The 23,204-nt window shown below is 36.6% G+C and overlaps 1 protein-coding gene across 1 annotated transcript in view; it reads right to left on the bottom strand.

Annotated features, from left to right (window-relative positions):
- The window catches only part of LOC150079336 (uncharacterized), a 283,854-nt gene that overhangs the window by 130,170 nt on the left and 130,480 nt on the right, over positions 1-23,204 (bottom strand). The window contains exons 10-11 of the mRNA XM_090383035.1: positions 13,444-13,685; positions 9,255-9,347 (exon numbers count right to left, since the gene is read on the bottom strand). Coding sequence (XP_090239161.1) covers positions 9,255-9,347; positions 13,444-13,685 — 335 coding nt within the window. The remainder of the gene's footprint in view (positions 1-9,254; positions 9,348-13,443; positions 13,686-23,204) is intronic.

Genomic DNA, 23,204 nt, shown 5'->3' with positions numbered 1-23,204 from the left:
CTCTTTTTTTATTAAAAAAATAAACTGATAATCAAAATGTATATTATTACTTTTTCTTTCAATGTATTCTTTTTTTGGGTTCTGTTTTATCTTAAAGAATGTTTTGATTAACAATGTACTAAGCAAAACAAAATAATTTTAAAACTGATATCATGAGATCAAATAAAAAAAAATATAAAAATTATGACTATATAAAAATGTACTCATTTTAACCACTCCCCCTTTTTTAAATGCTAGTTGTGCATCTTACGTTATGAATGCAGGAATCGAATGTAGCCTGCCACCAAAAGCTTGCCAAACCTCTGATCAATGATATCAGATTAACATCTGTGATAAGCAATAAGGCATATGAATTTGCATCCAGCTTTGAGAAGGCACTTTGGTTAATGTCATCAACCAATAACAGAAATGTATTTGTGAATTTTGTGCAAATTTTACAGAAATCTTAAAATTTTAATATTCAACTGTAGTAAAAGCTCTCCAATTACATCATTATACACTACTCTCATTTTGAAAAAAATTCACTGTTTTTTCAGAAAAGGGTGTTTTGAATCATTTTCTAATGCTGATTTCAAAGATGGCTTCCGTTTGTTTCCCTCAACATCAAGTTTCTTGAAAAATCACACAAGAAAATTTGATTTTTCGCAAATTTTTATTAATTTTGGGAGAATTTGTGTATGGAAATTAAAACAAAATGCTATTTATCATAGACTTTTATGTTTAAATACATGCTGAAAACCCTATTAAAAGGGCAGTGTGGTAAAAAGTTCCTTAAACACTCCTCTCATTTTAAACTCTGATCAACAATGGGTCAACTAATTCCTTGAGAAGTAGTTGATGTGGGAGTGTAAAAAATGTACTTTGCCACCCATGCTGCAGCCCAGCTTCTTGAAGGTTTCCATAATATTTTCAACTATATTCTTGTAGTCTGGATCCTTGTTGTTCCCTAAGAACTTCACAACAGCCCTGAAGCTAATTTATGCTTGTTGTTCTATTTTATTCATAGTTTCCTCAAAATCTTGGTCTTCCATCAGTTTGAAAATTTGGAGTCCAACAAAAATACCTTGTTTTAGCTTCTCTTGAATGATCAATGGGAATTTTGTACAAAGGTAACCGAAGCAGCAAACTTCCTGCTGAGGTAAAATTTTCATAAACTGTTTCATCAAACCCAGGTTGATGAAACAGTTTGTGAAAGATCCTCACAGTTTTGGGTCAGTGGTTTATGAACTATGTTTTTTGATCCAGGCAACAAACTGCCCCTCTTTGGCCAGTCATCCCAGTGCTTGCTCCTTACCTAACTGTCACACTCACACAAAAAAGCAAGGCATTTTTGTGTAGCCAGATTGCTGTCTAAGTAACATGCCTATTACTTTAAAGTCAGCATAGACCAACCAACCATCCTTCTTCATACTTAATATTTGTCAACAACTCAACTTCTTCAAGTTCTTATATGTTTCTGGAATTAGCTACTGGAATTGACTCATATTTATTTCCATTGTGGAGCAACACACATTTGAGACTCCTCTCTGATGAGTTAATAAAAGTTTCTACTGTGTAGAACTGTAACTAATTCCTAAATAGTTCATTAAGTCATTTATTTTACTGCAAAAAAACCATAGAATCATCCTCAGAAAAGTAGACTAGTTCTTGTTCTCTATGTATAGAGTGTATGGGTGAAATTAGAAGATTTGTTTTTTTTTTTTTTTTTTTTTTTGGCTGATGCTATATAAGCTTGCTTTCTTGCATCATGCCTTTACTAATACTAGTGTCTGTATCATGAGAAAAAATGTCCCATATGCTAGAATGCTAGAAATACAACCAAGGAGTTCTGCAGATTCCTTTGGTAAATTTAAATCTCTTACCAGATCATCCAGTTCATGCTGTGAAAACAGTTGAAGGCTGGGCTCAATATCTCTAGACATGTAGACTTCACTTTCAGAACTCTCTGCTGCTACATTCTCCAATATAAGTGGATGGCATGGAATTGGCATGTGTGACTGGTCTATTGTCAAATGGAATCTTAGGATACACAATGCCCTTCTTACTCTTTGTATTGTATCCCTCTTTCATTACATTAACTAAGCAAATGTAACAGTCATCACAGTGGTTTGCAATTCCCATGATTTAGTAGGAGCCAAATTATGGGAATTGCAAATGGCACAGCCTTCTTTTTACCACTTTCCCCACAATCTCAGTGCTTCAACACATGTTTAGAAAAAATTAGGTGGAGTCCATTGTTTATCTTGGTCACTGAGTTTTGCTACAAATTAAGCCCAGTACACATATTTTACAAATTCTGTAATATCATGTCTTTTGGTTGAGGACTACATAACTTCCACAAATGTAACAAAATAAGTTTTGATTGTTCAAACACTTGTGTGAAGACATTTTACTCACCTTTCAGCACAAGTCTGACATGGTAATATCAAAAATAAACAGCTTTCATTGATAAACACTGTTGCATGGAGCTCTCAAGGTCAAGAAACAAATGACCGAAGGCAGTGTCGCCAACATGTGAAGATTTAGTTCACAAATTCCCAGCTGTTACTCCTAATTTAATACATTCAATAATACAACTCATGACATCAACTTAAGTGGTTTGTGAACAAACAGAATATGATAGAAAAAAAGAATAATATTTCTGAAATCAGCATAAAAAACTGAGTTAAAAACAGCTGCCCATCAGCATTAATTTTCCTCAGAGTTTCATTTTGGTTTAGTTTTTTTACAATTCATAACCAAATGTTGGTCTGTAAGGCAGGTCATGGAAATAATTTTTTGATTTTATTATTAGATAATAAATCAAAAAATTTATTTTTGATCTTATTATCTAATATAGTGTCAGAATTAAGAATAAATTTTTAAAATTTCCCATTTTCAAATATTTCTTACTGGTTTTTTGTAAAAACTTGATTACAGATTTGAAATCTGTATACCAGTTTTGACATGCCCATTAGAAAGTTAATACAAGAATTGTAGCAGTAGCAAGATGTGTCAAATATTTAAGAAAAATAACAAAAAATACATTGGATTCTAGTATTACTGATCTGGTGAATGACATAATACAACAATGAAAATAATAAAGGCAATGCAAAACCTTAATTTAAAACGTCTGCAAGCATACAGAAAAGGTACCCATTAATACAAGGTGTGGCCATTAAATAACAAGCCTGTTGCAGTAAAACAAATATAATGAAATACTAGGGGCTCCAACCCCTGCTGCTGTAGACTTGAACGAGAAAACTTTTGAGTCTACATAAGTCCTTTTCACTCTTTTAGCTTGTTCCACCAATGCTTCTCTGTTGTCATAAATGTAGATTTGGCTGAATTGTGGAACGTCTCTAATGGACATTAAACTCATTGTTCCTTTCCTCATATTCGCATTATATAAGGACCATTGCTACCTTGAAATTCCATGTTTTTTGCATTAAAAGATGGAAAGGTGTAAAGATTGTTGTTTTCTCAGAAGTGTCTCCCTTTTCCCGTGTTATCAAAAACAAAGTCTTTAAAGCATCTGGATAGGTATCTGCCATCAGTAAACATACCTTCTCTTCATGACAACATGAATGTGTAGCTCTTCCAAGTTCACTGTGAAAAGATTATCCACCACAATTCATCTATCATCAAACCTATCACCAAAATCACAATATGATACATCAGTGGTTTCTTAGTTATCAGGATCTTGTAAAGATCTTACGTTATATCTGAGCTGCCGTTTAATGGTGTGCTGAGTTTTGGCCTTTTTCGTCCATATTAGCTATCCATTTCTGTAGCATTGATTTTGTACTTGCTCCATTGTCATTGAACTTATTCTATGATTAGTTCATAACCTTTCGGCACATGTTTCTCTTTATATTTCCGTGAAGACTCATGATGGCATCATTTTCTCTCGGAATTGGTGATTGATAATCTAGGTCATGGCATTGTGTTAATTACTTGTGTTAACACACATGGCATTGTGTTAATTATGTATAATTAGCAAATCAAATGTCACAGATTCTAGACACACCTGTTGAAATGCACTGATCAATATCTAATTAGGAAATGACCTATGTAATGTATGAGCAATACTGTTGCATCCAAAAGAGCAGGACTAAAATATTTATGAACTATACAAATATTTAAAATATTTACAAAATACTAAACTATTTACAAATATGCAAACTATATCAGGTCCCTTCATCAGCTAACATTACAATGGAACATCAAATGATGCCAGGTGTGGTCATATATTAGACAGCGAAGCATGTGCATGAGGTTGGTGAACATTATGGAGGCAGTTATGACTCAAATAAGTGAGGTAATTGTCCCACCCTCTTCTCCCATTGGCTCGATTAAATATCACAAGGAGGAAAACTTTTTTAATGTATAGAGAGATTTCATACCTTACAAGTTACTCCCTTCAAATTAATTGCCTTGGGTTTGCATACACTGTTTCGTGGGTTTCTTCTAAGCCAAGAAACATTTCTGGAAATCGTCTTCTATAAGTCATTTTAACACTTTGGTCATTTTTTTTTCTGAATGCTTCAATGAACTAAAATGGGTTCCTTTAAGTACACTTTTCAGTTTAGGGAAGAGGAAAAAAGTCACAGGAAGCTAAGTCTGGTGAGAAGGGTGCATGTTCACACAGGTAATTGTTTTTGGCCAGAAACTGGTAAACAGATAACATGTTGTGAGCTGCAACATCCAACCATCCTTCCACAATTAAGATCTCTTCTTTCAAATTTTTTCAAGCAGCCTTGTCAGAACCAAACTATAGTATGTGATGGTGGGATGTATTCAGCCATAATATTTGGAATACTGTGTTCAAGTATGGAGACTCTATCTGAAAAAAGACATTGAGCTTCTTGAAAGGGTCTAAAGACAGGCAACTCAAATGGTGAGATTGGTAAAAGGATGACCATACAAGGAAAGATTCATTATGTGGGCTACAGAGTTTGACAAACAGAAGTGACCTGATTGAGGTTTATAAGGCTCTGAAAGGGATTAGTAAAATGAATGAGGTGAAATTTTCACTGTTAAAGAATTCCAGAAGTATGGGCCATAAATTAAAATTACAGGAGTTGAGATTTAGGTTAGATTGTAGGAAGTTTTCTTTTAGCCAGCAAGTAATTGATTGCTGGAACGAGTTGCCCTCACAGGTAACTGAGGCTGACAGTTTGAATAAATTCAAAGGACAACTGGATAGTTACCTATATGATGAGTGAAGCATATAATTTGTATTTTCTTATCTACTTAGTGTTGTTTGTTTTTTGCCAGAACAGAAAAAGCCTGTGGATTCCTTGCACTATATGGCAAATAGTATTACTTTTACTATTGTAATTCTTTAATATCAAAGAAAACAAGAAGCATGGTTTTTGTTTTTGAGCTTGATATTTTTGTTTTTGATCTTGATATTCTTGCATTTTTGGTCTGGGGATTGTTTTGTCTTCCATTGCATTGACCATCTTTTACTTTCTGGGTTGTACTGAAGCAGTCAACTTTCACTGCAAGTAAATGAGAAGCATTCAGGAAAGTAATCATAGAAACTACTACACTTTTCATACCAACAAAGAAATACTGCTCAAGACCTAGACCTAAATGGATGTCAGATGAACTAATGAGACATGTGGCAGAGAAGAAAAATGCATGGGATACATATAAATTAACAGGTGACATGGAAGCCTATGATAGATATAAGCTGGTCTGTAACCAAGCCACAAAGGAGGTTAGGCAGGCAAAGGCAGATTACAAGAAATTTTTGGCAAAGGATGCAAAGAAAAACAGCAAAGAGTTCTTTACTTATGTAAACTCTAGAAGAAAGGAGATGGGAGAACCATCTCCCATTATGTAAACTCTAGAAGAAAGGAGAAAGGAGAACCATCAATGATATTGATAGTTCAAAATGCACAAGATGCATTTAAATTATCAGGTGATACAAAACCATATGGTATATATAAATTAGTCTGTAATCAGATCAAAAGGAGGTTAGGCAAGCTAAGAAAGATTATGAGAAGTCTTTGGCAAATAATGCAAAAAAACAGCAGCAAAGATATTTATGCTTATATTAACAGTAGAAGGAAGGGGTTAAATTACATTGTATCACTTGATGTTAGTGGGTTAATTGTTGATGACTCTGATGATCATGTTATCAGCAAACTGAATTGGTATTTTGCATCTACATTCAGACATGAGAAATTCTTTAGAGGAGGGGATGCCAGAAGTTTATCAAACTCTAACAGGGAGCTAAATGATTATGTGATAACTGAAAGGAAAGCAGAAGTGAAATTTTTGAAGCTAAACATAAAAAGGTGCCTGGATTTGATGGAATCTATCCAATTATATTAAGGAATATTCTTCAGGTTATACATCATATATCTGTATTGTATTTCATAGTGTAGAGGTAATTTTTCAATAACACCTGCAAAGCCATAGTAGAAGTGGTTCTATACACCCATCACATCATCAGGAGGGCAGCACGCTGGGCCTGCAGAAGCTGTTTCATAATTGCAGACTTGTTGGCCCTATGTCCCCATGCTCCAGCTGCATAAGCAATGATAGGTAAAAAAACACAATTATAGTATAACCTGAGTGAATGGCCTCTCAGGCCCTATTCCTGCCTGGTTACCTGTCTCAATCTGGATAAGAAAGACTTACACTTCTCTTTCACATACCTTGTATGTGGCAGAAAACTTAAGGCATCATCAAGTTGAATACCTAAATATTTTGTAATGGCAATATATTTAATTGTCTGTCCTCTATACTTTACAAGTGGTGGACATTCTCTATATAATTTTCCTTTTAAAAGCATCTGTCATGTTTTAGTTGTTGAAACTTGCAGTTTGTGAATTGCAGACCAAGATGAAAGTTCCTGTAAGACGCAGTTATCTGTGTCTTCCAGATTCTTCCTTGAATTTCCGCGGACAAGGATGGTAAGATCGTCTGCATAGGCAATCATATTTGTTCCTTCAAATTTCCTGGTGAGCCAAAAATCAAACACAACATTCCAACGCAGGGGGCCAAGAATTGATCCCCGTGGGCAACCCCTTGTAACATGTTTAGAGACTAGTTTAGTACAACTCTTAACTATGATAGAGTGCTGATAAAAATAACTTGCAGGTAATTTGAAGTTTGGTCTAAAAACCCCAGCCTCCCAGAACCTCTCATTATTATATTAAGGAAGGCAGCAAACCCTTAGCCATAATTATGAGAGCATCATTGGATTCAGGAGAGATCCCTATGGATTGGAAATGTGCAAATGTGTATCGCCAATCAAAAGGTGACATGAGTAATTACAAATCCGTTAGCTTAATGTCTGCTCCAGGGACAATAATGGAACCAACAGTTAAAGAAGTAATGCAGGATCATCTAGACAGGAATGCAATTATACTACAATCATGGCATGCATTTGGTAAGGAGTGGTCGAGTTTTAACCATTCTGATTGGATATTATGATGCAGTAACCAAGGAACTGGATGAAAAAAATAATTTTTATATTATATACTTATATTTCTGGAAGGCTTTTGATACTGCTGCACATATAAGGCTGCTGTACAAACTGGATCAATGTGGCATTAAGAGCAAGTTATTGCTATGGATAAAGGGATGGTTGAGTGGATGAAGACAGAAAATGATTATCAATGGGCACTGCTCTTCATGGACTAAATGTTATTAGTGGATCCCCCAGGGTTTAGTGCTGGACCAATTGTTGTTTTCAATATTTATTAATGATACTGATGAAGGGTTACATCTAAGTTTCCAGATGATACAAAGGTAGAGTGGTTAATGACAGTAATCAGGATGAGCTACTGCAACAGGATCTAGAAAATTTGAGCAGATGGGCTGAGAAATGGCAACTAAAGTTTAACATCGACAAATGCAAAGTACTGCATATAGGTAGAAGTAACCCCAGAGTAACTTTATAAACTATGTGATACTACACTCAGGACAGTGGAAAATGAAAAAAATTTGGAGGTAATTGTGGTGTCAGACATGATATTCTCTGAGCAGTGCAGACATGCTGGCAGGACAGTTCATGGGGTTTTGTCAGTGATATACAGAAACTGTGCTAGCAGGGATAAGAAGGCAATTATTCCTTTGTATAAGGCCATGGTTAGGCTGCATCTTGAGTAATGTATATGTGTGGAAGCTTCACTTTAGGATGTAGAACTGCTGAAACAGGTGCAGAGAAGAGCACCCAAACTGGTGAAGGGGACAAAAGGTTACTCTTACCAAGAAAGGCTTCAGTTCTGCAAACTGCTGTATCTGGAGATTAGGCCCCTGCAGGAAGATCTGATTGAGATGTTTAATGTCTTGAATAGATCTACTAAGCTAAATGGTGATGGAACTCTTTCTCTTGCTGAGACTATACACATGAGGGGACATAAATTCAAGTTGAGGAAGAAAGGAAGGTTGCAGGACAGATGTGTGAAAATTTGCCTTCACCTTTCTTGCATCATTTTCCACTACTACTACTAATTACAGTACTCAGAAAATATGGATTTTGTTAATTTTTTTCTCAAAACATCTTTACAAATTTAGAGCCTTCTCATTCTTTGTGATCTTCATTCAAAAATTCAAAAACATGCTTTTCTCATGCCTAAATTTTCAGTTAAAACTTTTGTTTCTTTGTCCATTTTGAGTTCTGAACAACGTTTCTAATGCTTAAACAATGATCACATCTAAACAATGTCCTTACTGGTCCACATTTTCATCAGTTTTCAGGGATACTGGATGGCCTGGTTGTTCATAGTTTTCCACATTCTCTCTTCCTTCAAAAAAATCTTTTATACCATTCATACACAAGGTCTTGACATAGTATCTTCCCCGTAAATTTGATGAAACAATTCATAACTTTCAATTGGTATTTACTTGAGTTTTGTTAAAAATTTGAGGTTGATTCGTTGTTTGATTCTTTTGTCTGTCATTTTCAGCAAACTGCAAAAAACACAAGGTAATGAAAACTTGTCTCACTGCAAAGTGAATGAACATGTTGGAATGTGGCTTGGCAAACAACTAGGAAAGGTTCACAGTCAACTGTTTTGCCTTTGTTTCACAGGTGGCATTTGGTTATGTAGTGGCTTCATGTGCAATCTGTTTATTTAATAGCCACAGCTTGTAGCCGGCACCTTCACATTAACAATGAACAACATTAATAAAGTTTGTTAGAGAAGACTTTTTGTTATAGGCCATACTTGTGATAACAGACTTTCACTGTATTTATTTAACCAGAAAATATTTGTATATTATAATATCTGAAAGAATTATTTACTTACATTATCTTGAAATTCTTCATGTTTAATGACAAACATAATGGATCTCTCTGAAACTGATGTGTATATCTTCTTTTCTAGATTTACTGCAGCTGACTAATGAACATTGGGAGGTAAAATCACAAATTCATTGTTATTTATAATAAACTGGCACTATATATTTCTGTGTATTTTTTTAACAGTGGTGTTCTAAATAAAATTCTCTACTTTCACAGATTTATCCTTTTTATTTTTGCTACCAAACATGAGCATAATCTTGGTGAAAGTTATGTCTCCATAAATATCTTATATAAATAAGATTGTTATATGGCTCATATCTCTCCTAATTATATTTTATTTTATTTTATTAATTTTTCTAATTAGGTGAATTCTAAAAATACCTCTCTCTTTTGATTATTGATCTTACAAATGAGAAAAGCAAATAAGTTAATAAATTTCTTTGCAGTTGTGACTGAAGCAATAAATTATGTTAAAAATAAAATTTGGACAAAAAGCTAAAGACATAAATTTGTAGGCATCACAGAAAGATGAGCACTTGTTTATTCTTATTAACTACTGTGTACCTTAACTTGTCTATAGTGGTCACAGAAACAAATATTAGTGGAATTCACAAGTCCAAAATTCTTCAGGTTGAGTAACTACTTAACCAATTCAAGCTTTTATGTTTTTTTTTTTTTTTTTATTAACATTAGCACTAGAATAGGCACATGATGCAATAAAGCAAGCTTATATAACATCAGCCAAAAAAAAAAAAAAACCTTCTCATTTCACCCATATACTTGCTCCAAGTGTTTGTCTAGTTCTGCCTTGAATCTATTTAAGCTATCAACTTCTACAATGATAGATGGAAGTTTATTCCAGCAATCAACCACCTGCTGGCTAAAAGCAAATTTCTGCACCTCTATCCTACAACTGTCTTTCCTCAATTTCAATTTATACCCTCTAAGATGATTATTCTGAGCAAGAGGAAGAATCTCATCAGCATTGAGCATGCTCAAACCATTCAAGGCTTTACACACCTCAAACAGATCACCTTGCAGGTGCCTAGTCTCCAAAAACTGTAATTTGCAAAACTTAAGCCTTTCTTTGTAAGTGCAACCTTTTGTTCTATTCACTAACCTTGCCCTACTCTGTACTTGTTCCAGCAGCTCTACATCCTTCTTAAAATGAGGCCTCCAGAGTTGCATACAGTACTCAAATTGTGGCCTGACTATTGCCTTACACAAGAGGATAATCACCTCCTTATCCCTGCTAGAAAAATTCCTGTATATCATTGACAAGACACATGAGCTACTCTTGCAGACCATGTGCACTGCTCAGAAAACTTCATATCTGCCTGCACAATTACCCCGGACCTGGTCTTGGCGCATTATAGCCTTAGTAGCTAATGCGCCAATAAAACCAAAACCAAACCAAACCAAACCAAGCACAATTACCCTCAGGTCCTTTTCTTTCTCTACCACTGTCAGTGAAGTTATGTTGTTGTTGTTTTGTTATTTGGTTTTTAGGAGCATTAGCAACTAAGGCCATATTGCTCCAGGGATATACGGTGATCATTCCTTGACCTTTCCGCATCCTCCGTATTTGGTGGTCATGGGCTTGAACCTCGGTCTAATCAAGAAGCATGTGCTACGCACTGCTGCTTCTGCCCACCTGGCTACTGAGGCGCCACTGTCAGTGTAGTACCACACAGTTCAGTTCATACATTGCTCAGGAGAGAGGCGCCTCTGTAGCCAGGTGGGAAGGAGCAGCAGTGCGTAGCACACGCTTCTTGATTAGACCAGGGTTCGAGCCCGTCACCACCAAATACGGAGGATGCGGAAAGGTCATGGAATGACCACCGCATATCCCGGAGCAACAGCTCAAGAGTTACAGCTTCCTATATGTAGTACTTTACATTTGTCAATGTTAAACTTCAGTTGCCACCTCTAAGCCCATCTGCTCAACTTTTATAGATCCTGTTGCAGCAGCATACTGTCATTAACAACCCTGCCGACCTTCGTAAAGTCTGAAAACTTGGTCATTAAGCCTGATAAACCATCATCAATATCATTAATGAATACAGAAAACAACAATGTACCCAACACTGAACCCTGTCGGACTCCACTAATAACATTAGTTCATGAAGAACAGTGTCCATTGATTACCACTCTCTGTCTTCTCCCACTCAACCATCCCTTTGTCCATAGCAGCAATTTGCCTCCAATGCCACACTGCTCCAATTTTTGCAGCAGGCTTCCATGTGCAACAGTATCAAAGCCTTTCTAAGAGCCTGATATGCCTTCATCAGTATCATTAATAAATACTGTAAATAGCAAAGGAACCCAAAACTGAACTCTGGGGGACTACAACATTAGTCCAAGAAGAGTAGTGTCCATTTATAACTACCTTCTGTCTTTTGCCACTTAACCATCTCTTTATCCATAGTAGTAACTTGCCCCTAATGCCATACTGCTCCAATTTGTACAAACAGTCTGTCGTGTGGAACAGTGTCAAAGAGCTTTACTAAAATCTAAATATGCCAAAATTATTTGAAACCAGTTTGTTTGTTACTGAATCATAGTAGCCAATCAGACTGATCATAAACTTTTTTATTCTAACAGTTTCAGGGGCACCCTCACTTTGTTTTCTCTTTTCATTCATCTGAACCACATATTAACAAGCACTTCTGCTAGTTACTGTTCCACTAAAACTATGAATACTGAGAATGCATAACCACAACAGCAATGCACCAGCAATGTATTTGAGCCAAAACAATACCAAAAATGAAACCAAAACCCTTGTTTTAATTTTACTTTCAAATTTATAAGGCAGATTTGCTTCTAATCTCATAAATAAATAAATTGCAGACAGGTTTTTAATTTCATAAAAAATAAAATTTTTTGCTCATATACCAAATTATCATAGGAATCATGAGTATATACAATTACTATAGTTGTTTACAGGAAACCATCATAGCATGTAAAAGATGTGAAACTTATGTAACTATGGGTATTATAGGGGAAACAGGCTTGGGTATTAGGAATTCATGAAAAAAGTCAGCTGGCCACCAAACTAAGTTGACAATTTACCATATTTATTCATGAAGTCATATAGCTATTAGTGCATTAAATATTTGAATGTACTCGTAACACTTCACTGGATTGTATCAGCACACACTGGATAGCACGACATTGGTAGAACTGTACTAATGTTTTTTACCATAATGTATAAATCACTTATGGTAAAGCCAGCTGCAGTTGTTGTGGCACGCTTTAATCAGTTCATCAACTTGTTTTGGCAATCATGGTGTAATGTCTTTTATTGGTCTTTTATAATTCGTATGACAAGGAAGATAGCTTCTGCTAATTTACTGACAAGGAGGAGCAGTGTTTTGACTCTACTGAAAATCTGAGTTAGAGGAGTTACCATCCAGTACACTTAATTAATTGAAAGTAAATCTTTAATGATATTAGTTTTTAATAAACATGAAGTCCTTTTCTTAATCTTTATTGCTTTCTAAACTGAGAGAGTGTATCATCCCTGAGCTGTATTGTGTGCACTACAGTGAAAATGAAAAGCCTGCAGAAAAAAAAACCTGTTTGGTTTTTTTTTTTTATGGCAAACTCAATAATTGCGAGAAACTATTCTCAAGCATTTACCTCTGCCATATCTCTTAATGAAAATAATAAATTTGCAGAATTTTTTAAAATTTTCCAATTTTAACACAATTTTATATTTTTTTGCAAAAAGAAAAAGATGGAAAAAACACTATATTATTTCAAAAAGACACAAACTCTATGTTATGAACTACTTTATTAAAGTAAGATGGACAAGGAGTCACATTGAATCAAAAAGATGTATTCTCAATGTTAAACTAAGAAGAGTTTGCAGCTATGAGAATAACTATTTCAATTTGTAATCATTCAATTCCTCCAATACTTAACCCTTTAGGATGTTTTCTTCCTTCCTTTTTTATGTGGTCTCACATTTTTATCATAATTTATAATTTTTAATTCATTTTTTTAAACAAATCATACAAATTTTTCTCTTGTCAACTAAGTCACTTGAGAGTATTTGATATCCACAAACAAAAAATTCCTTGAGCTATCCAAAAATTTCATACAGTTGCATTAATTTCTAAAATGCATACTTTACTTTCTTATTAAATTAAATTTAAACAGATTTATTTGTTTTTAATTTTATACTTTACCTGAAAAGAAGTATGCTGAGTGTATTCTAATGTTCTTAAATTCATGGTAACATAAGCTGTAATACTAGCATTAAATACAGCGTCATAAGCTTTGAAGGAGGAAGCAATTGTAATCAGAAAGCAATGATGATTTTTGTAGTCAATATTTTGTGTCCTTATAGTAAAGTCTCCCATCACAGTTCCTGCAATAGATGTTATCAACAAAGTCTCTGGAAATATTGCTCTTTCAATCTCTTTTGGCTCTGTAGAAATTATGAAATTATAGTATTCAGAGAATGCTATATAAGAAACTTCTTAAGAGTAAAACAAAAAAAAAAAGGATTTATCCAGTAAGAGAAATAGCATGCTATTTATATTTGGAGATACACACTAAAGTTTTGCATATTTTAAATACACAGCTTAATGTAAGGACCGTAAATAAAAATGAAACACAGAAACATGGAGTAATAGGTTCTATTGCACAATAACCATTTGTGGTTATTGTGTAACCAGTAATAGGTTCTATTGCACAATGACCTATGGTGTCTGGGCAGAATTGCAGACACTTTCAAATTCAACCCTAAACACGATAGGAGGGAGTATATGATGAAAGCACTGTCGATCAATTCGGCCCTAGAAGGATTGTGCAAGGCTCAAGGGGTAGAATTTTTTCAGCCTGGTCTGTACTTGTTAACAGGAGAGACTGCTTCTACAGGAATGGGATACACTTAAATAGAAAGGCTGCAAGAATATTTGCTGATGCTATCGAGGCAGTGTTAGGTGGGTCGGAAAACTGCTAGATTGGGGGGACACAAGGACTAATAGATTAACAGTAGCCACTGGCAGAGGTGAAAGTGATTCTTGCACTGCTTCTATTGGAATGAGCCGCAGCCTGAAAAATAAGATGCAGGATATTTCAGAGACTTCTGGGAATCATTGGGGTACAAATAAACACATAGGTTGTGTTAGGGTAGCTAAGAAAAAGAACAGGTGCATGTATACTTGCGTGTACACCAATGCTAGGAGTTTAGTAAATAAATTTGATGAATTTGAGGTATTGCTCAAAACATCAAAGGCAGATATTGTGGAGATTTCAGAGACGTGGAGTCACACAGATATAAGGAATGCAGAACTGGAATTTGGGGAGTACAATGTCTACAGAAAGGATAGACAGGGTATGAAGGGAGAAGGGGTTATGCTATTAGTTAAGAAATACATAAAATCCAAGGAAGTGAAGCCAGTCGACATTGCTGGACAGTGCAGTGTCGAGTCAGTTTGGAGTGACATAAGCATTGGGAGATCAAAATTGAGAGTAGGAGTGTGCTATAGGCCTAATGACTCTGATGAGTATAATAAGAAACTGTACAGGGAAATAGAGTGGGCCAGTAAATCAGAGAGTCTTATAATGGGAGATTTTAATTTCCCAGATATTGACTGGAATTTGGGGGCTGGTAACTCACACACTAGCAAGGCTTTTGTGGATTTATTGGATGATTGTTTTCTACATTGCATGTTCGGGAGGCAATTAGAGGGAGTAATAGTCTTGATTTGATTATCAGTAGTGATTCTTCATGCATTAAGAATCTGCAGGTAAATGAACCACTAGGTGGCAGTGATCACAGTGTGCTGAAGTGGGATTTACTCAAAGAGGTAACTACCATTAGGGGTAAAGGGAAGGGTTATTGTTTTCGTAAAGGCGACTACGATGGACTGAGATAGTATTTAAATTCTATACAGTGGGACCAACTGATGATGTTACCAAAAGCAAATTCAAAAAGGGAAGCATTCAAAGAACTTATCTTGGAAGCTACTAGGCTTTACATACCAACTAAGAAATATTGTTCAAGGTTTAGGCCTAAGTGGATGTCAGATGAACTAATGAGACATATGGCAGAGAAGAAAAATGCATGGGATACATACAAATGAACACGTGACACAGAAACGTATGATAGATACAAGTTGATCTGTAACTAAGTTACAAAGGAGGTTAGGTAGGCGAAGGCAGATTACGAGAAATCTTTGGCAAGGGATGCAAAGAAAAACAGCAAAGAGTTCTTTACTTATGTAAACTCTAGAAGGAAGGGGATGAATCTCATTGTTCCACTTGATATCGATGGGTCAACTGTTGATGATCCTGCTCAAGTAGCTAACAAACTAAATGAATATTTTGCATTGACATTCACACATGAGGAGTTATTCAGCGAGGGGAATGCCAGAGGTGTATTCAACTCTGGAAATAAGCTAGAAAATCTTGCAATAACTGAGAGTAAAGTGAAGGAGAAATTGCTGAAGATAAATACAAGAAAGGCACCTGGGGGTGGATGGGATCTATCCAGTTATATTAAAGGAGGCAGCAAAGGAAGTAAGCAAACCCTTAGCCATAATTATGAGAGCTTCCTTGGACTCAGGGGAAGTACCCATGGACTGAGATGTGCAAATGTGACCCCAATTCACAAAGGAGGATCAAAGGGCGACACAAATAATTATAGACCTGTCAGTTTAACTTCTGTTCCTGGAAAATTAATGGAGGCACTGGTTAAAGAAGCACTGCAGGATCATCTAGACAAGACTTCAGTTATAGCTCAGAAACAGCATGGTTTTGTTAAGCGGAAGTCTTGCCTGACCAATTTGATTGGATACTATGATGCAGTCACAAAAGAACTGGATGCAGGGAATAACTTTGATATTATATACTTGGATCTTAGAAAGGCTTTTGATACTGTTGCACATGGAAGACTGCTGCACAAATTGGAGCAGTGTGCCATTGGAGGCAAATTGCTGCGATGGATAAAGGGGTGGTTGAGGGGGAGAAGACAGAGAGTCGTGATCAATGGACACTGCTCATCGTGGGCTAATGTTATTAGTGGAGTCCCCAGGGTTCAGTATTGGGTCCATTATTGTTTTCTGTATTTATAAATTATATTGATGATGGTATATCAAGCTTAATGTCAAAGTTTGCAGACGATACGTAGGTTGGCAGGGTTGTCAAGGACACTACTGACACTATGCTACTGCAACAGGATCTGGAAAGGTTGAGCAGATGGGCTGAGAGGTGGTAAATGAAGTTTAACATTGACAAATGTAAAGTGCTACATATGGGAAACAGCAACCCCAGAGCAACGTATCAACTCTGTGGTACTACACTGACAGTGGTAGAGAATGAAAGGCACATGGGGGTGGTCGTGCAGGCAGATATGAAGTTTTCTGAGCAGTGCAGATGGGCTGCAAGAGTAGCTCATGGTGTATTGTCGATGACATATAGGAATTTTTCTAGCAGGGATAAGGAGGTGATTATTCCCTTGTATAAGGCAATGGTCAGACCACACCTACAGTACTGTATACAAGTCTGGAGGCCTCATTTCAAGAAGGATGTAGAGATGCTGGAACGAGTACAGAGAAGGGCAACAAGATTAGTGAATGGAACAAAGGGGTGCTCTTACGAAGAAAGGCTTAAGTTTTGCAAATTACAGTGTCTGGAGACTAGGCACCGGCGAGGTGACCTGATAGAGGTGTATAAAGCCTTGAATGGTTTGAGCATGCTCAATGCTGATGGGATTCTTCCTCTTGCTCAGAATAATCACCTGAGAGGGCATGAATTCAAATTGAGAAAAGACAGATGTAGGATAGACGTGAGGAAATTTGCCTATAGCCAGCGGGTGGTTGGTTGGTGGAAAAGACTTCCATCCCTTGTGGTGGATGTTGATAGCCTAAATAAGTTTAAGGCTCAGCTGGACAGGTATTTCGAACGAACAGAGGGGTGAAGTGGAAGTGTTTATTTTTTATTTATTTATTTTTTTGGCTGATGCTGCATAAGCTTTCTTTCTTGCATCAAATGCCTCTACTAATGCTAATGCTAATGCTAATTAGCATTAGCATTAGCAGAGGTATATGATGCAAGAAAGCAAGCTTATTCAGCATCAGCCAAAAAAAAAGCACAACCACTACTCCCATTTCACCCCTCCGTTCGTTCGAAATACCTGTCAAGCTGAGCCTTAAATTTGTTTAGGCTATCAACTTCAACAGCAAGTGATGGAAGTCTATTCCACAAACCAACTGCCCGCTGGCTAAAGGCAAATTTCTGCACATCTATCCGACATCCGTCCTTCCTCAATTTGAATTTATGCCCTCTCAGGTAATTATTCTGAGCAAGAGGAAGAATCCCATCGACACTGAGCATGCTCAAGCCATCAAAGCCTTATACACCTCTATCAGATCGCCTCGCCGATGCCTAGTCTCCAGACTCTGTAATTTGTAAAACTTAAGCCTTTCTTCGTAAGAGCAACTCTTTGTTCCATTCACTAATCTTGTTGCCCCTTCTCTGTACTCATTCCAGCAGCTCTACATCCTTCTTGAAATGAGGTCTCCAGACCTGTATACAGTACTCAAGGTGTGGCCTGACCAATGCCTTATACAAGCAAATAATCACATCCCTATCCCTGCTAGAAAAATTCCTGTATATCATTGATAAGACACAATGAGCTACTCTTGCAGCTCGTCTGCACTGCTCAGAGAACTTCATATCTGCCTGCACAATTACCCCCAGGTCCTTTTCATTCTCTACCACTGTCAGCGTAGTACCACAGAGTTGATACGTTGATCTGGGGTTACTGTTTCCCATCTGTAGTACTTTACATTTGTCAATGTTAAACTTCATTTGCCACCTCTCAGCCCATCTGCTCAACCTTTCCAGATCCTGTTGCAGCAGAATAGCATCAGTAGTGTCCTTAACAACCCTGCCAACTTTGTATCGTCTGCAAACTTGGACAATAAGCTTGATATACCATCATCTATATCATTTATAAATACAGAAAACAACAATGGACCCAACACTGAACCCTGAGGAACTCCACTAATAACATTAGTCCACGTTGAGCAGTGTCTATTGATTACCACTCTCTGTCTTCTGCCACTCAACCATTGGAAGCAGCAATTTGTTTCCAATGCCACACTGCTCCAATTTGTGCAGCAGTCTTCCATGTGCAACAGTATCAAAAGCCTTTCTAAGATCCAAGTATATAATATCAAAATTATTCCCTGCATCCAGTTCTTTTGTGACTACATCATAGTGTTCAATCAAATTGGTCAGACAAGACCTGCCCTTAACAAAACCATGCTGTGTCTGAGCTATAAATGAATTCTTGTTCAGATGATCCTGCCGTGCTCCTTTAACCAGTGCCTCCATTAATTTTCCTGGAACCGAAGTTAAACTAACAGGTCTATAATTACTTGTGTCAGCCTTTGATCCTCCTTTGTGAATTGGGGTTACATTTTCACGTCTTCCAGTCTATGGGTACCTCCCCTGAGTCGAAAGAAGCTCTCATAATTATGGCTAGGGGTTTGCTTACTTCCTTTGCTGCCTCCTTTAATATAACTGGATACATCCCATCCACCCCGGGTGCCTTTTTTATTTTTATCCTCAACAATTTCTTATCCACTTTCCTCTCAGTTATAAGAAAATCATCTAGCTCAGTGCCAATGTTTACTTCACCTACGACACTCCCCTTCCTGAATAACTCCTCATGTGTGAATGTAGATGCAAAATACTTGTTTAGATTGTTAGCCACCCGAGCAGGATCCTCAACTGTTGAACCATCAACATCCAGTGGACCAATCTGATTCATCCTTTTCCTTCTTGAGTTTAAATACGTAAAGAACTCTTTTCTGTTTTTCTTTGCATCCTTTGCCAAGGATTTCTCATAATCTGCCTTTGCCTGCCTAATCTCCTTTGTGACTTGGTTACAGACCAACTTATATCTATCATAGGCTTCCATTTCACCAATTAATTTGTATGTATCCCATGCATCTTTCTTCTCTGCCATATGTCTCAGTAGTTCATCTGACAACCATTTAGGCCTGAACCTTGAACAATATTTCTTGGTTGGTATGTAAAGCCTGGTAGCTTCCAAGAATAGTTCCTTGAATGCTTCCCATTTTGAATTTGCTGTTGGTAACATCATCAGTTGGTCCCACTGTATAGAATTTAAATACTGTCTCAGCCCATCATAGTCGCCTTTACGAAAGCAAAAACCTTTCCCTTTACCTGTGATGGTAGTTACCTCCTTGAGTAAATCCCACTTCAGCACACTGTGATCACTGCCACCTAGTGGTTCCTTTATCTGCAGATTCTTAATGCATGAAGAATCACTACTGATAATCAGATCAAGAGTATTACTCCCTCTAGTTGCCTCCCGAACATGCTGGTGTAGAAAACAATCATCCAATAAATCCACAAAAGCCTTGGTGCTGTATGAGTGACCAACCCACAAATTCCAGTCAATATCTGGGAAATTAAAATCCCCCATTATAAGAATGTCAGATTTACTAGCCCATTCTATTTCCCTGTACAGTATCTTATTATACTCATCAGAGTCATTAGGCCTATAGCACACTCCTACTCTCAATTTTGATTTACCCATGCTTATGGGTAAACCATAAGAATTTTGGTTTGGTGCACCCCATAAGCTTATGGGGTGCACCAAACTGACTCGACACTGCCCTGTCCATTGATGTCGACTGGTTTCACTTCCTTGGATTTTATGTGTTTTTTAACTAATAGCATAACCCCTCCTCCCTTCCTATCCTGTCTATGTAGACGTTGTACTCCCCAAATTCCAGTTCTGCATTCCTTATATCTGTGTGACACCATGTCTCTGATATCCCAACAATATCTGCCTTTGATGTTTTGAGCAAAACCTCAAATTCATCAAATTTATTTACTAAACTACTAGCGTTGGTGTACACGCAAGTATACATGCACCTGTTTCTATTCTTAGCTGCCCTAACACAACCCATGTGTTTACTTGTACCGCAATGACTTCCAGCAGTCTCTGAAATATCCTGCATATTGTTTTTCAGGCTTCTGCTCATTCCAATAGAAGCAGTGCAAGAATCTCTTTCACCTCTGCCAGTGGCTATTGTTAATCTATTTGTCTTTGTCTCCCCATAAGCTAGCAGTTTTCCGACCCACCTAACACTGCCTCAATAGCATCAGCAAATATTCTTGCACCCTTTCTATTTAAGTGTATCCCATCCCTGTAGAAGCAATCTCTCCTGTTAACAAGTACAGTTCAGGCTGAAAAAAATTCTACCCCTTGAGCCTTGCACAATCTTTCCAGGGCCGAATTGATAGACAAGGCTCTCATCATATACTCCCTCCTATCGTGCCTGGGCAGAATTGCAGACACTTTCAAATTCAACCCTACTTCACGGCTTTTTTTCAACAGTGACCTGTACTTGTTAAGTAATTCAGCTTAAGTAATTCCGCATTAATGCTAATGCTAACCCTGTACACATGTGCTTGTAATGTATATAGAAGTGCAAACTGCACAAAAGACACGATATGCAACTACTGTGCATATGTAATAACAAACTATGTAGTGCATATGGGTACACCTCACACATATGCACAAAACAGAATACCACAGTGATTTGTTCACATCAATGTAGTGTTCAGTAACATTACATTGATAAGTAAATCCCCGCTATTCGCGGGGGTTATGTTCCTGAGAAATGCTGCGAATACTGAGTTATGGCTCCCATAGTAATAAAGGGGTTCCGTTCCAAAGTATGAAATATATAAGAAAAACTAGTCTAAAATTTTGTCTTTTTTTTTTTTTTTTTGGTAGTTGTTGGCGCATCGGCGTCCGTGGCCATAATGCACCTCCCAAGGTTTTTTACAGTACTTTGATCCATGCCTGAGGTGGGATTTGAACCCGCAACCTTATATGTACTTCATAATATGACTATGTACATAGTGAAATGCAAGCATATGGCACTGAAATGAAAATAAGAAACAATTTAATATTAAATGTAATATTTATTAGAAATTTCAAACAAATCTTTCAAACCAGCGCCTTTGCTAGCTAAAAAACTTATCCCGCCAGTGCTATCACTAGGTACGCTAAAGTGTTGATAAAGGAGTTTTGCCTTTTCACGAATGATGAGTGAACTTAACCGATTTTTATTTTGAGATCGGTATTCTATCCACAGATTTAAAGCTTTTTCCATTTTTCCTAATTTAACATCACGAGTTACAGAGCAAATTTTTGAAGCAATTAGCGCGTTTTCTCGGACACTGCGGAGGATGTTTTCTTCTGATTTTTTGATCGATTGTACTGTTGACTCATTGATTTTATAATGTTTTTCCACTGAGGAGGCACTTTCACTATTAGAAATTTTGTCTAATAGCTCAATTTTATTCGCTAATGTGATCACCTTCTTTGATATTTTGGCATTTCCTTTGTTATTTGTAGCCATATTTCTGTACGAGTTAGAAAGAACTTGTCTACAATAAAGTCATTTTCTTCCGTTAACACACGCGAAAGTCTGTTTTACACTGTAAAATGGTAGATTTATCACTTTTGTAATCATATCAATTTATAAATTGATAAATTTATTCAATTTATAAGCATATAAATTAAAAGCAAACGACGAAACCTTCCATGACAAACGCATAACACATACCGAACAAGGATTAGCGAGAAACATCCTCACCGCGATTTTGTCACCCCTCTCCCCCCACCCACTGAGCGCTGTTTTGACTGGAAAAGATAATTTTAGCCACGCCCATGTTTTTTTATGGTGGAAAATGTTCATGGCGCTTTAAAATTCACATATTTTTAGGTTTCATTTTATATTAAATCAGCGACCGCGAATACAGATACCACAAATAGTGGGGGTTTACTGTATATATATATATATGTATATATACACACACACATATACATACATACATACATACATGCACAGTTCAACACAACACAATATAATACAGTCCATTCCGGTTATTTGGGACACATCAAGACTAGTGCATTTTGGCCCGATTAAGTGGCTGCCCCAATTATCTGAAGTTTCACGTAAATAGTTAAAAATACAATGTACCCCCCCCCCCCCACAAAATCATGTTACTATGAACTCAACATAGTAAAGTACCATTTACTATACGATGTGTAGTAAGCGCCGGTCATTGTGATCACGTTTGTGAATTGAATTTTAATTCTATTAAACAACGATTCTAATTAGAGAAAATAGGAGGAATATTATCCACAGGCTATAAAAGTGAAGATATATTAAGCACAAATTTACCCTTTATAACCTTACCAATTAAAAAATTAAATGATACGTGAAAATCGGAAGAATATACGTGATAATTGGAATAATTAATATGTACTGTAATATGTACATACGAACTAGCTGACATTTCTGTTGGTGGGCTTAAAATTTAAAACAGTAAAAAGATAAGCAATCAATAACAAAGAATATGGCACACACAAATTGCAAGTAACACGATATGTGCAAGTGAGAACAAAGTAATGAGTTACAAAGCTTTAAAAATAGGAATGAAGAGAAGATCTGAAAATTACTTTTTTTATATGATTGAAGATTTCATGGAAGCGTAAACACATCTCACCATAATAACTCACAGAATTCCATCTGTCGGTATTATCGGAAATTCAGTAAGATCGAGTTTACTGTCCGTTTATGATAGATTTCACTAACAGAAAAGCCCAATAAACAGGTGACTGCAATTGTTTTTATTGTTTTATGGTTGTGACCTCCAGGAATCCGACCGAATACATGATATGGTTGGAGACAATTGTAGGGTAATCTCCAGTGCTGCAGTCTCCTGCCCTGATTAAATTGCATGCTGTCCCAATTAAGCGAAGTAAACCCTGGCTATTTTCTTGATTGGTTTCTGTTTTTTTTAAGATTTGCCCCAAATAAATGGCTGCCCCTATTAACCGGTGGCCCAAATAAACAGAATCCACTTTATATATATATAA

This window comes from Mastigoproctus giganteus, chromosome 10 (assembly GCF_048544385.1).
Source record: "Mastigoproctus giganteus isolate SK-2022 chromosome 10, ASM4854438v1, whole genome shotgun sequence".
Classification (NCBI taxonomy): domain Eukaryota; kingdom Metazoa; phylum Arthropoda; class Arachnida; order Uropygi; family Thelyphonidae; genus Mastigoproctus; species Mastigoproctus giganteus.
This window is presented reverse-complemented; position numbering and strand designations above follow the sequence as displayed.